Source organism: Onthophagus taurus, unplaced genomic scaffold (genome assembly GCF_036711975.1).
Source record: "Onthophagus taurus isolate NC unplaced genomic scaffold, IU_Otau_3.0 ScKx7SY_22, whole genome shotgun sequence".
NCBI classification, from domain to species: Eukaryota; Metazoa; Arthropoda; class Insecta; order Coleoptera; family Scarabaeidae; genus Onthophagus; species Onthophagus taurus.
In genome coordinates this window covers 812,670-827,761 of record NW_027248947.1, presented here as the reverse complement: position 1 = coordinate 827,761, position 15,092 = coordinate 812,670, and the positions used below count along the sequence as shown (strand labels likewise).

The window sequence follows — 15,092 nt, the reverse complement described above, 5'->3', positions numbered from 1 at the left end:
AAGAATTATGCTAACTTATTTGCAAATGAAACGACCATTTTGCAACTGACAGTATGTTGACGGTTAACATATAAGTCAACCAAAAGGAACGATATCAGTTATAGCGTTATTACACAGACAATTTCTTCGCGAGATAATTTTGATAACTTGGTCAAATGAAACGACAACTTGGCAATTTATGTCAGCTGAGCTCAGACAAGTGGTATAATAATAATAAGCAACTTATAAGTTTAATAATAATTAATCTGCTGTTAGAAAGACTCGTAACTTTAAAATAGGCTTAAATAGCGGTATGTGAAAACCTCTTAACTTTCTTGTAATAAACGATGAATGACTAACCCTTTACAATGTAACGAATCTTAAATTTTATTAGTAGAACATTATGTAACAATCCTTAGATTACATATAAAAATTACAAAACTACTTACCTACTCTTATTTATCTAACCAAAATCACCAAAACACTGACACGACATACAACCTGTTAACGGCCATTGCAAAACTAAAACTTACGAGGTTTTCAGTTAGAAATATCAAATGGTTAACTTACGAGGTATTCAAATTCGCCAATAGGTGGCGTATTATTCATGATGACTACACGAGGTTGTCACATAACATAAAATATGACGCCTGTCTAAATGTTCTGAATATTGTCTTACCTTTTTATATTCGAGACGCACACACTTTAACGAAAAAAAAGGATGAGATTAACACTGTTTTTATAGAAAAATGTATTGAGAATTAACTTTTACAGAGAACATTGACATATGTTGAAAAAGATACGAATTGATAATTGTTGACAAAAAAAAAACAACACGAAAAAACTGCCATGGATACGGCCATGGATACGGTCATGGATATACAAATTAACTTTTAAACTTTTAACATTAACCGCCCGCCTTGCCGTAGGCAACTAAAGAATACAAATACAAATTAGACCTAAATACAAAATGAAATTGAAGAAAATTTAAACATGAATTGAGTAGGTATTGAGTTTTAATCGATGTCTGGCAGCAAACAAATTTTCGTGAGTGGTCGTGTAAGGGTGGTGGTCGGAGTCTTCACTGTAACAACACGTTCGAGGCCATCTGAACCGGCGTGTAATTTGATGATTCTAGCCAGTGGCCATTTTGAAGGCGGATATCGTTTATCCTGGAGTAAAACCAACTGTCCCTCACGAGGTAAATTTTTAGATTCGAACCATTTGGTGGGGATTTGCATTTTTTGTAGATAAGAACGTGACCAATTCTTCCAAAAGTCATCGATAATTTTCCGTAAGTGTTGCCACCGAGAGAGGCGAGATGTTTTCTCGTCGTAAAGAGATGCTTCGGGGACGACGTTAAGTGCAGTACCAATAAGAAAATGACCTGGTGTAAGAATTTCATAGCTGTTAGGATCATCAGATAACGAACAAAGGGGCCGTGAATTAAGAACCGCTTCTATTTGAACTAGTACTGTACTAAATTCTTCATAAGTAAGTAGAGTATTACCAATAACTTTTCTTAAATGACCTTTTACAGATTTCACTCCGGCCTCCCATTTTCCACCAAAGTGAGGAGCCGCTGGCGGATTGAATTTCCATCTGGTACCGTTATCACTAAAAAGGTTGGCGAGCTTCTTGAACTGATTGGATGCTGCATTGAACATTGATCGTAGTTCTTTGTCTGCTCCGACAAAGTTTGTACCTCTGTCGCTATACATGCATTCGGAAATACCTCTTCGGCCTGTGAACCTCTTGTAAGCAGCAATGAATCCGTCTGTTGAGTAATCTGTAGCCAATTCCAAATGTACTGCTGAGGTACTTAAACAAACAAACAAGATTAAATAGCTTTTATACGTTTTATAGCTACGTCCTCGAACAGTTCGGAGAAGAAACGGTCCAGCATAATCAACGCCAGTATGAAGAAAAGGTCTCGATTGGTTAACTCGTGGGGAGGGAAGTTGGCCCATAAGTTGTTGGCTCGTTACCACACGTTGTCGAGCGCAAATCATACAACGATGAATCAGTGACTTAACGGAAACTCGACCACCAATGATCCAAAATCGACGTCTAATTGAAGCTAACGTGAGCTGTACACCACCATGCAATGTGGTTTTGTGGTAATAATCGATGATTAATATAGTGATTGTAGAAAACTTCGGCAAGATAATAAGATGCTTTTCATCGTAATCCAAATTGGAAAACTTAAGTCGGCCTGTGATCCGCAAAAATCCATCCCCATCAAGGAAAGGGTTCAAACGATAGAGAGAACTGGTACGAGTGATGGTCCGCTTCGATCTTAGTAGAATAAATTCTTCAGCAAACTCTAAATTTTGGCATTCTTTAACCCAAAATAGTAATGCTCGATTTAACTCATCTGCTGATAAAACTCCTGAAACACTCGAAAGAAGATTATTTTTGTCAAACACTCTTGCGCACCATGCAGTCACTCTTAGGAGTCTTGTTAACGAAGAATACTTATTTTTTAAATCCCAGCCCTGGTTCTTCCGAATGGCTGAGTTGGAAACTGGAATTGTGACACGTTGCTCAAGATCGACTTGACTAGGAGGACTTGGAGATTCTTTTGGCCACTGAGTTGATGGATACATGAGCCAACAGGGTCCGGACCACCAAGACGAATTGGATTGAAGTTTCATCATCGTGACCCCTCGCGAAACTAGGTCCGCTGGATTGTCCTCACCTGGCACGTAGTTCCAGTGTACTCCCGACACCTCATGTATTTCCGTAACCCGGTTTCTTACATAGTCTTTCCATCGAGAAGGATGGCCGCGAATCCATGATAGCACTACTGTTGAATCAGTCCATAAGTAAATTGAATGTTCACAAAGTTTTAAGACCGATTGCACTCTTTTTAACAATCGCACGAGTAAGACCGCGGCGCATAATTCTAATCGCGGAATTGTTACGCGTTTAAGAGGTGATACTTTAGACTTTGACACTAAAATTGATACGCGCAATTCATTCTGAATTGAAACGCGAAGATATAACACTGCTCCGTAAGCAATGATGGACGCGTCCGCGAAACCGTGAAGTTCAATTGAGGTTGCTCGACTGGACGTTCCGATCCATCGCGGTATGCGGATCGTATTGATTTTACTGAATTCTTTTCTTAAATTATTCCAACGAATTTTCAGTTCTAATGGAAGAATATCATCCCAGTCAAGATGTTGTATCCATAATTCCTGTATCAATACTTTGGCCGATGTGATCAAAGGGGAAAGCCAACCAAGAGGGTCATACAAACGTGCAATGAAAGATAAAACATTTCGTTTTGTTACTTGGTCGGTTTCGTTATGGAAAGAATTACATTTAAATAAAAATTCGTCTTTATGGTTATCCCACAACAAGCCCAATGTGTGAATAGCGTGATTTTCCTTAAATTCACAAGTTGAGGTTTCAGCAAGTAATTTTGAAGGTATGATATTCAATACATCTGTTTCATTCGATATCCACTTTCTGGCTGTAAATCCGCCCATTTTCAATACTGTATTTAGCTGATATATGATTTCATGTGCTTCTTCAGCAGTTTCAGCGCCTGAAAGTATGTCATCAACATATGTGTTGTAACGAAGAACTTCAAACCCTTGAGGAAACTTTTCTTGATTTTCTTCAGCTAATTGTTTAATACATTTCAATGCTAAATACGGAGCACTTGATAATCCATAAGTCACCGTACAGAGTTGATAAGTTTTTAATTCATCGGATGGCTTTTCACGCCATAGGATTTGCTGAAAGGGCCAATCATCCTGATGTACTCGAATCTGGCGATACATTTTCTCCAGATCGCAGGCAAATACAATCGGATGTCGCCTCCAGCGTAAAAGTACATCAACTAATTCCGTCTGCAGTTTCGGTCCAACATTTAGACAATCATTCAAAGACAAACCCGAAGACGATTTTTGAGAACCATTGAAAACAACTCTGAGTTTTGTTGTTGTACTAGATTCACGTATTACTCCATGATGAGGTAGATAAAAATGTGGTTGATCTAAGCAAGAAGTAATTTGGCGCATATGGTCGAGATCGAGGTATTCTTTCATAAATTTGCTGTATTCCGTTTTTAATTTTTCATTTTTAGCGAATCGTAACTCTAACCGATTGAATGACTTAAGCGCTATGTCAAGCGAATTTCCAAGCTCTTTCGGAGGCTTTCGAAACGGTAATCGAACAACAAATCTACCGGAAATATCACGATCATGAGTATTTTTAAAATGTTCTTCACATTCGTACTCCTCTGATGACGCATAAGGTAATTGAGTTTGATATTCTTCCTGTTTCCAGAATGATTGCATGACTTCGAGCAGCTCGTGATCAATGGAACAATTGAATCCGTAACGACTATTATCTGTTACTTGTTGGTCTGAGAGAATTCCCGAAATAATCCAACCCAAACTTGTCTGTTGGGCAACCAACGAACCGTCAATATTTTTAATAATACCGATTTCAATGATTCTTGAGTAAATACTGACTCCCAAAATTAATTCAATTTTAGTCGTTGAGGATCGGCCAAATTTAATGAATCAAGATTGAAGTCTAGATTTATTGAAGGTTTTTTTGGCAAGTATGAAGTTAATTTAGGCAAGATTAACGCTTCATCATTAAATGTTGTTTGATTATTTATTTTAGAAAATAAATTTATTCTTACGGACCCGTGAGACATGATCGTGCGTTGAGACCCAACTCCGGAAATTGGTATCGATGCTGTTTTTCGAGGTAAATTCAGCCTTTGAACTAAAGACTCTGATATAAAACAGACTTCTGAACCCTGATCTATCAACGCTCTCACAGTTACTGATTCGCCCGTTTCGGAAAATATCCCAATCATCGCAGTAGCTAAAAGTACTGGGGTGTTAATATGATGAGAGTTGATCAGGTGACTAGATGCTGAAGCAGAACGTTGCATGTTAGAACAACTTGGCGTGTTTTGATCGATTTGGTTAGGATCTGAATCTTTTACTTGAGTTGAGGTATTGATAGAAGGCTTTGAATCATGTAAGCTCGTATGATGGTTTTTATTACATAGTTTGCATCGTTTAATATTTCGACAATTTTTTCTCAAATGCGGTCCGAGACAATTGAAGCACAGATTTTTTGATTTGATAAAATCTGATCGTTGAATGGGTGTTTTTGAAAGGTATTGCTGACACATCGACAAGTAATGATTTGCGTTACACATTGCGCAACTTGCATTATAGGGAGTTGCATTATAAGATTTTACAATACCTTTCTGAACTGAACTTTGAAGAGGCTTTCTAATAAATGAGAATTTTTCAATTGACTCAAGAGCTCTCAAGCGGTTGAAAAGAAATTTTTCAAATTCTACATAAGATGGGGGTTCAAGATAACCTCCAATAACTTTTTCCCATTCTTTAATCGATTCTGAATCAAGCTTTCTTGTAAATAAATAAACTAGGAGATTGTCCCAATGTTCAACAGAACAATTTAATGCTTCCAAGGCACCTAATGCTTCTTTAATCTCTCCTAAAAATCGTTTAAGCTCGACTGATGATTCACTTTTCAGGGATTTTGAACTAAATAAAACTGCAAGCTGAGTGTCGATTAACAACCGGCGGTTTTCGTACCGATCTACCAAAATTTCCCAGGCTTTTGCCATGTTATCGTTTGTAATTAACAAATTTTTGATTAAACGAGCAGGTTCATTTATGAGGCACATTTTTAAGTACTGTAACTTTTCGACGTTGGAGATATTGTTATCTTGATAAACCATTGAATTAAATAAATCACGAAATTGAGTCCAGTTTGCGAAGTCACCGTCGAATTTCGGAAGATTAATAACCGGAAGATTACGAGTGCGAAATGGTGCTGTTTGAGCTTTTTCAGTAACGAGAACCTTTTCAGGTATTGAAAGTGACTCTTCGTTGCTCTCTAATAATTCAATCATTTCGCTTTTTGTATTTAAATAAGATTCTTCGCACAAAGAAAATAAATCTTCTGAAAAATATATTGTTTCGGTATAATCCAATTTATATTTAGATAAAAATTTATGATTTTCATTAAACTCTTCCCAGTTAACTTCTAGGCGTTCAAGACGGGTCTTTACGGCAGCGCGCGTGCGTTTCACGATCGCGAGTTCTTTTAGATTGTCTATTGTTCGGTTAATGAGTCCATATAAGTCATTTTGCCGTTCGAATAAAACGTCTGGATTTTTTGACTCGGTCATTTTAATTAACTAAAATATTACGTAGATATTGACACTATAACCGACGAATCAACGAAATTGAACGAAATAAAGATACACTAATTTTAAAATCTTGCAAATTTGTCTGAAAATCGCAAGATCCGGCTCGAAGGACCAAAAAAATGTCTAAATGTTCTAAATATTGTCTTACCTTTTTATATTCGAGACGCACACACTTTAACGAAAAAAAAGGATGAGATTAACACTGTTTTTATAGAAAAATGTATTGAGAATTAACTTTTACAGAGAACATTGACATATGTTGAAAAAGATACGAATTGATAATTGTTGACAAAAAAAAAACAACACGAAAAAACTGCCATGGATACGGCCATGGATACGGCCATGGATACGGTCATGGATATACAAATTAACTTTAATGTAATGACGCATAAAGTTCAATTTTACAAAAAATTGCACTTACGAGGTTTTCAAAGTAAGGTATCGATATGTGGTAACAAGTTTAAATCGATTGAATGAAAATTGTTCGAGTTATGCTACGTGCCGTTTTAAAAAATCGTGTTTCCAGAAAAACGCATTTAAAGTTTTGACATGAGTATTGGTTATGAAAACATGAAAAATTAAGAGTATATAATTTTTTACCATTAATCTGCTATACTAGGACCATAAAGTTGCCCTTCTCTGTTCTCAAATTCATCCTCATTTTCCATCCTCCTTTCAGCTAATTACCTGTCATCTGAAGTAATATGAGCAGCCCAAGTCAAAGATGAGGAATCAAACCATCTTTTACGTAACCAATTTTCGAGCAATCACCAATTGTCTCTTCAAACGGTTGCAAATACAAGTTGCAAACTTTGGTGCGATTTTTCTTTAAATTCGCTCAGAATTTATATTCCTAAAAATTTGAGAAAAGTTATTAATTAAGGAAATAGCCCAAAAAAAGCGTTAATAATAAAAAAAGTGCGGAAAAGTGTAGTACTTACCGAAAAATCACTTTAAAGTTTCGATGTGACGTTACATTTTGTGAGGTTGTTACAAGCCATGTTTACCATGCATTTTCGTATTAAATCCTAACCACAAATTGTTTAATTTATACCCACGCACAAAATAATACTGATAAACTTAAAAGTAAAGTTATTTTCACTAAGCTTGTTGAGATTACAACATATTTTCGGATGAAAACCTTGTTTCTTAGGCTTTCGATGCGTAACGACTAATTACCTGTCGTTAGATAGAATCGATAGAGCTTGTTTCTACCAAATGTGTATTAATAGACTTTGTGTTAATAGATTGTGTGTCAATTGATGTGTCAAACGACTGAAATATCTTTATGTTGTAAATATAAATGGTAAATAAGTATAGTAGCTTATTTCATAGTAGTTTACTTAAGTTAAAATAGTTATTAAAAAAGACATGTGTGTACAAGGTTACAAAATAACAATAAATAAATAACCCGTGTGACAAAGAAAACCGTAGATCCGAAAATTTTCAAATTCACATATATTACGTAGAAATGTTCAGTGATTACAACAAACTTTGTCGCAATTTTTTTTTATCGAGCGGTTGCGAAGACACAGTATCGGTTTATCGTTGAGCATGTTAGCTTGCTTAACTCCCTCAAAGAGCTATACTTATTTAAGTTTTGAGATTTGGTAGGATTTTATATTCAAAACAAACAGATTTCAAGAAGAGATTTTATTTTCAAGTTTACTTGTCGGCGTTGACAGCCAATCTAACGTGACAGCCGTGTTAACGAAATACAATGCGATCAAGAAAGCCGGTCCGCTAAAAGCTACTTTTCCAAGTGCTTGATACCAATACTTACTGTCCTCGTGACAGCGGTCACACCCTCCTTCCACTTGTTTTAATAGTGGTGGGGAAATGGGAGGAAACTTTTAGTTTAGTAAACATAACCTTAAAAACTCACACGCACAAAATTAAAAATGTTACTCTCGTTACACAAAATTCGAAATAAATTCTCTCTGGAGTTATATTGGTGGATGTAAATTTAAATTATGATGAAAATAATTAAAAAGGATTAATTAATAAAAAGAAAACCCTTTAGATTATTCTTTTGTAATTAATTTATTTCATAAATCAAAAAAAGATCTTTTATTTTATTATAAACATAAAGGTTTAGAAGTTTTATTTATTATAAAACGAATTCAAAATGTTGACCATTCTTTTCTAAACATAAAGTGATTCTTCTTTTCATATTATCGAAGACCTGTACAAGTTGCTCTGCAGTTATTTCTTGAACATTGTGTCGTATTGCATCTTCCAATCCTTCTATGGTCTGTAAACGGTTTTTGTAGACAGAATTTTTGAAATGACCGAATAAAAAGAAATCTAGTGGGGATAGATCGGGTGAGCGTGCTGACGTACCAGCATCTGGAACAATGCCGTGTTTTAGACGTCTTGTATGATAAGTTTGGATACCTCTAGAGGTTTGAACGTTAACACTATAGTTGTCATTTATTTTAATACAAAATCATTAAAATGGGATTATCTCTCGGGATTCTTACTTCGTGAATCGTGTGTTTACCTCTTGTTTTTATGTTAATTTCGAGTTCGTTTGACAAACATTCTGTCAGAAAGAATTGTCTCTTTTTATTGTTTATAATGGTATCCTGAATCTCGTTACTTCTTGTTGGTTCTTGAGTCGCTGTTGTATGAATGGTATTGCTATCTAATTCATCGTCGTCTTCCATGGGTTCTGTAATTTGTTCGTCTGTTATCTTAATTTCTTTACGGTAACCTTTTCCTTGTACATGCTTGCTTGTTGATGGCTTTTGTATATCAGGAATAATTTCTATTGCTAATTCGCTGGCAAGCTACATTAATTCGCCGTCGTCGATGTTCGGAATGATACTGTCCAAATCTCGTTGCGTAATTACATTGATTTCATTTAATCGGACTCGTGAAAGTGCATCGGCATTAGCGTTATATTTGCCTTTTTTATACACGACCCCAAAATCATATTCTTCTAATTTGATCTTCCAACGCATGAGTTTAGAATTAGGTTCTTTCAAAGACCATAACCAAACGAGTGGCCGATGATCAGTGTAGATGATGTAGATCAATTTTCTTCCGTAAAGATATGGTCGAAATTGCTTTACTGCGTTTAGTACCTTCGTTCAGTGTCTGACAATGTTCTTGACGAATAACTAATTGGTTTGTCTCGTTCAATCTGTCCTTGAGGTAACACGGTTCCAAGTGCTACATCGGAAGCGTCTGTAGTAACTACAAATTCTCTGTTAAAGTCTGGGTATTGTAGAACTGGGTCGTTGGTTCCTTACATTTTTGAAAAGCTTTAAGGTATTCTGGATGTTGAACGTCGATTTTAGCGTTCTTCTTTAAGGAATTTTAATAATAATAATAAATAAATTTATTGCCATAATAAGAAACAAAAAATACAAATTAAAGAAAATGTATACATTTAACTTAATGCATAAATACGGGCAAAAGGGTCGATTTATCGCGTAAGCGATATCTTCCAAACAACCCAATCAATCAGCAGTATACTAAGTTATATAAGAAAAACTATGAATAAACGGCAAGCTGCTATGCTAAACTTATGGTCACTAAAAACGGTGCATAATGATAGTTGCTGGAATAAAAGAAGAAGAGAAGAGAAGAAAAGTAGAAGAAGAGAAGAAAAGGGAGAAAAAAAAGTTCTCAAGAAGATACTTGGAGAGCCAATAAATGACGTTTTAGGTGGTTTTTAAATGTTACAAGGTGAGGAATATTACGGATCTCAGCAGGCAGACTATTCCAAAGGGTTATTGCCTGCACAGCAAACGATTTATGGTAAATCGGTACTATGGGTCGGGAACATAAGCACAGAATCTAACTGAGATCTAGTGGGTAAACCATGCGACGACAAGCGTTGAAATATACAATACAGATACCTCGGGGTTTGATTGTGAAGAACAGTATATAACATAGTTAATATACGAAACGATCTACGGTTCTGACAGCTTAATATCTGCAAATAATTACGGTATGGGGTTATGTGTTCTCTCTTATAGATCTCTTATAGATCTCTCGAGATCAAAGATATACCGTATGCAGTTGTTTTGAAGTCTTTGCAGTTTGTTTCGTAGTGTTACCGAAAGATCAGGATATGCCGTGTCAGCATAATGAATATGGGGGAAAATCAGGGAAAAACAAAGATTACGACGGATCATGGGAGGAAGGAAGCAACGGAGACTTTTCAGTGAGTGGAAACAATGATAGACCTTTCTGCAGACGGATTGAATTTGAGGTTTCCAGGACATTGTAGAATCCATAACCACCCCAAGGTTTCTAACCGTGTCTGACAGCTGAATAATGTCTCCGTCAAGCATTAAGTGAATGGATGAAAAATCATTCAGCTTTGCCAGTAAAGGTCGACTGCTAAACGCAATTGCTTGAGTTTTAGCAGTATTTAATTTAAGGCCATAACGTTTGGACCAATCCAAAATATTGCAAAGGTCATGATTAAGACGTGCAATTGCTTCGGGAAAATCATCAATAGTTGTCGTAGTGTAAATTTGGAGGTCATCAGCATACACATGATAATTACAAGAAATACAGTGGGTGACGGCATTAATGATCGAAAAGAGCAACGGACCCAACACACTACCCTGGGGTACACCACATTTAATATCACAAGCAGACGAGAGCGCAGAATCAGCACGCACACACAAGGAACGACAGAAAAGTAAGATTGAAACCAAGATAAACATGAAGAGGTAAATCCAAGGGCAGCTAGTGACGCCAACAAAAGATCGTGATCAACCGAATCGAACGCCTTGCTAAAATCAAGTAATACAAGGATGGTAACACAACGTTTGTCGCAAGCATACCTAATATCATCTGTAATCTTAATAAGCGCTGTTGTCGTGCTATGACCCTTACGAAAACCCGATTGAACGTCGTTGTGCAAGTTAAATTCTTGTAAATACTCTTGAACTTGTAGATAAACAAGGCGCTCGAGAGCTTTAGATAGAACAGATAAAATGGAGATAGGGCGAAAATCATTTAAACTTGAGGGATTCTTGGATTTAGGTATAGGGACAACATGAGCAACCTTCCAGATTGAAGGGAATGAGGATCGTTCAATGGAGAAGTTAAAAATGTGGGTAATAGGAGTAAGAACAATATCCAATATAGGAAGAAGAAGTTGGAGACCAACTCCATCAGCTCCCACACTCGTAGACCTCGAGTGATTCAAGGCATCGCGGACTTCTGACGCAGTGACCAGGACAAAGGAGAAAGAGGAGGATTTAGATGAGGCAAGAATTTCAGAAATAGTTGTCATCCTAGTCCCACCACTAATGAGCAGAGGAGGGTCAGCAAAAAACCTCGCCAATGAATCCACATCACAAGCAGCCCCAACAGAGGGAGACTCAACCGCCCCTAAGGAACGCATCAACTTCCAAAACGTCCTCGGATTAGCATTTTAGTTTGCTAGCTAAAAATAAAACGTGTTACGGGTTTTGTTTTCACAAAAAGAATCATGTTACTTTGCACTGACAGAGGAACATGGTTGCGGAGTGTCTTTTATAAAATTGTTGGTTCCTACATTAAAAAATCAATTTCATTTGCCAACGGCATTTCGTCCTCACTTTTATCAGATTCTGCCTCATCAACTTTTGGGTTAACATCAATTTCACTCAAACTTTTACCCTTGTAAATGTGCCCAATACCTTTGTCCATCAGTATTAATAATTTCGATACCTTTGCCGTTTGGTATATATCTTGTGGCAGTATGAGTAAACTAGTACAGGAAGTATGAATATCAATAGAAGAACAATTAACAGCATTATTATTAATAAATTAATACATAATTGAACATATAGTGTATTTATGACCTCATGTTATTTTATGTAATCATATTTACCCCCTTTTAATTTGTATAAAATATGTGCATAGAGTTACGAGGTTTATACCCGTGAATTAGTTTTTAAAAAGAACTTTATTTAATAAAACACTAATTATTACCAAGTTAAATACAAATAAATTGATTAAAAAAATTTAAATGAAACAAACGTTATTTGAATAATAAAATGAAAATTAACTTTAACACGAATTTCTCTTTGTTCTCGTTGCATTTACGATACAAGAGCGAAGTGAACCGCACTGATGCAAGATACTAATTGATTAAGAATGCATCTTCTCGGATTTTTATACACTCTTCACATTCTTGATAGAGATTCTCAGAATTCTGGGAAGCGCAGGTGTTTTAAGGAATGTAACTCCTTCCTTCCTAGTTTCAAGATTGCAGCCAAGGGTGCACCCAGCAATTGCTATAACAATTAAGCATAAAAGGATTATTGCTGATGAGTGTTGTATGGTGTGTGATATCCAATTTTCCAAGCTCTTCTTGTATCTCTTCTAATTCTCTTTGGGACTTCTTGAATTGGGTCCAATGGAGTTCATTCAACTTTACATCATCTTGTAGTGAAATTAATATCGGGTATAGCAGCCAAAGCGCTGAATTAAAAGAAAACTATCCTTTTATAACGTTAAGCTTTCGGTCTTCATTTAGGCCTTCATCAGAACATTACATCTACAATTAATCAAAAAATGAACAATAATAACAAAATAGACGCAATAAAACTTACGGACAGAGCGCCAAAAAAAGTGAGGTTAAGAGCATGTCAACGGTTGAAGACCGCTGAACAACCAGCAAACGGCCTGGAAAAACAGGTGACGGGGGCGTCAAAGAACCACTAAAAGGCACAAGGCAGGCGAAAACCAAACCAAAGAGCAGGAGAAAACCAAAAACTCCAAGAGCCAACGAGATGCACAAACACGCTAAAAAGACGTACGCCATATTACCGAAAGGCGCGCACGCGCAAAACGGGGTCGATAAATCGAAAACTAGCGGGAATTTCAAAAGAACTCAAAAAGTTAAAAGAAAATCCCCGAAACTTCAGTGACGGGGGGGTGACAATTCTTGGATAGGAGATATTTATAAATACCACTCAAGTTTTGGGTGTCAATCCTTGAGTTGACAGATGACTGTTCTTGATTGATATACACCTTTTTTTATAGTTGGGCTCTTGACAGAGTATCGAACCTGCACCGAAGTCAAACTTGTGACCCGTGGAAAGGTAGTGGTTGACAAGCGCAGACTTATTATCCATGTGGTTGCGGCAATCCACTTCATGTTGACTGAGGCGTTTCTTTAGATACTGTGAGGTCGTACCCACATATACGGCATTACACACACCACAGGGAATTTTATAAACGACATTAGACTTCAAAATGGTAGGGGTGGGGTCCTTAAGGTTGGTGAAAAGCTGTCGCAAAGGTCTATAATTATATTTGGCAATCTTTACATTGTCAGAATGTAAAATGGAAACTATTTTCTTAGTCAATTGGGGAATAAAAGGCAGGAGCGAGAATCTCAATTCACCGCGAGATGGCACAGGTCTAGTAAGAGAAACATTCATATTCCCGTCAACATTAAACAGGAGCTTGTTAACCAGTGACCTGGGAAAACCATTATCATAAATAATTTGGCTAAGAGTCCTCAGATTCTTCTCTCGAAAGGATGGGTGGGAGATCTTAGTGATTCTGTCTCTCATGGCAGTCACGGTATTAATCTTCTGGTGTAAAGGATGGCCGGAGAAATAATTAATATACCTCTCAGTGTGCTGTTCTTTACGGTACCAGTCGATAAGGAGGGCACCGTCAGGTTGTCTGAACAACCGACAATCCAAAAAGGGAACTGAACAGTCAGACTCAGTCTCAACAGTAAATTGAAGACGCGCATTATATGCATTAAACACATCAAGAACAGTGGTGACACCATCAGAAGGGACAGCACAGACAATGTCGTCAACATATTTGTAAATAAAGGGAAGGCTGAAGGATAGCCCAGACAAGGCTTTAGCGACTAGATCATCCATAACAATCTGAGCTAGAATGGGACTTAGGGGGCTGCCCATGGGAGTACCGAACAGTTGTTGGTAGCACTGACCACCGTACACAAAGGTCGAGGAGGCGAAGAGGAACTCGAGTATTTCTAGAAAGGCCGTCTTACCGATGATCGTATTGCGAGATATCAAATCCCATTCCCTAGAGATCAATGATAGAACTAGATCAGTGGGGATGTTGGTAAACAGAGATACCACGTCAAGGGAAATAAGGACGAAGTCCTGGGGGAGTATGACACTGGATACAGCATCTACGAAGGCAAAAGAATCCTTAATGTTGAAAAGGGTCCAACCCGAGAAGGACACAGAAAGGATATCTGAGATGAACTTCGATAATTTGTACGTGGGAGAACCCACAAAAGAAATGATGGGTCGCAAGGGACAACCATCTTTATGTATTTTTGGAAGACCATAAAACTTGGGACTGATCCCATTATAACATACTAGGTTCTTATAAGTAACCAAATCTATGTATTCCCTCTCGCGGAGGCGAAGAATCAATTTATTCGCCTTGGGTTGGGTCGATGAAGTGGGATCTCTGTTCAACTTTTTATAAGTTGACACATCAGAAAGAAGATCAAGGGCCTTTCTTTGATAATCGGAATGTAAGAGAGCCACAGTGCTCTGACCCTTGTCAGCAGGTATTATGACAAGAGGGTCCGATCGGTTCGATTTGAGGAATCTTCTAGTGTCTCTTTCCGCCTTGATCAGGAAACGATCAGTTGGAGAAAAGAAAGGACTGCAATTGACAAAATTAGTCAACAGGTTAGTGACACCACCTCTCACCAGGTCGGGGTCAGTGAATTCAGATACCAGGATGGTACGTTCTACATCACCCAAGATACGGGGAATAGAGACCTCGGAAGGCTCAACGGGAAGACAGAACTTGGGACCCAATGACAAAAGTAATTTGACGTTTGGGGGGGGCTCTATTTCAGTGAAATTGACAAACCATCTATCGTTATTTCTACAAACATCTACCTTTGAAATCTTTTGTGATA

At 37.2% G+C, this 15,092-nt stretch overlaps 1 protein-coding gene across 1 annotated transcript; it reads right to left on the bottom strand.

Annotated features, from left to right (window-relative positions):
- Positions 1-995: 995 nt before the first annotated feature.
- Positions 996-9,168, bottom strand: LOC111418055 (uncharacterized). Its single transcript, XM_071201218.1, has 4 exons — positions 9,058-9,168; positions 8,706-8,994; positions 4,646-5,952; positions 996-4,397 (listed from the first exon to the last, which is right to left on the bottom strand). Exons 1-4 carry the CDS (start codon positions 9,166-9,168, stop codon positions 996-998), a joined length of 5,109 nt encoding a protein of 1,702 aa, XP_071057319.1.
- Positions 9,169-15,092: the final 5,924 nt, after the last annotated feature.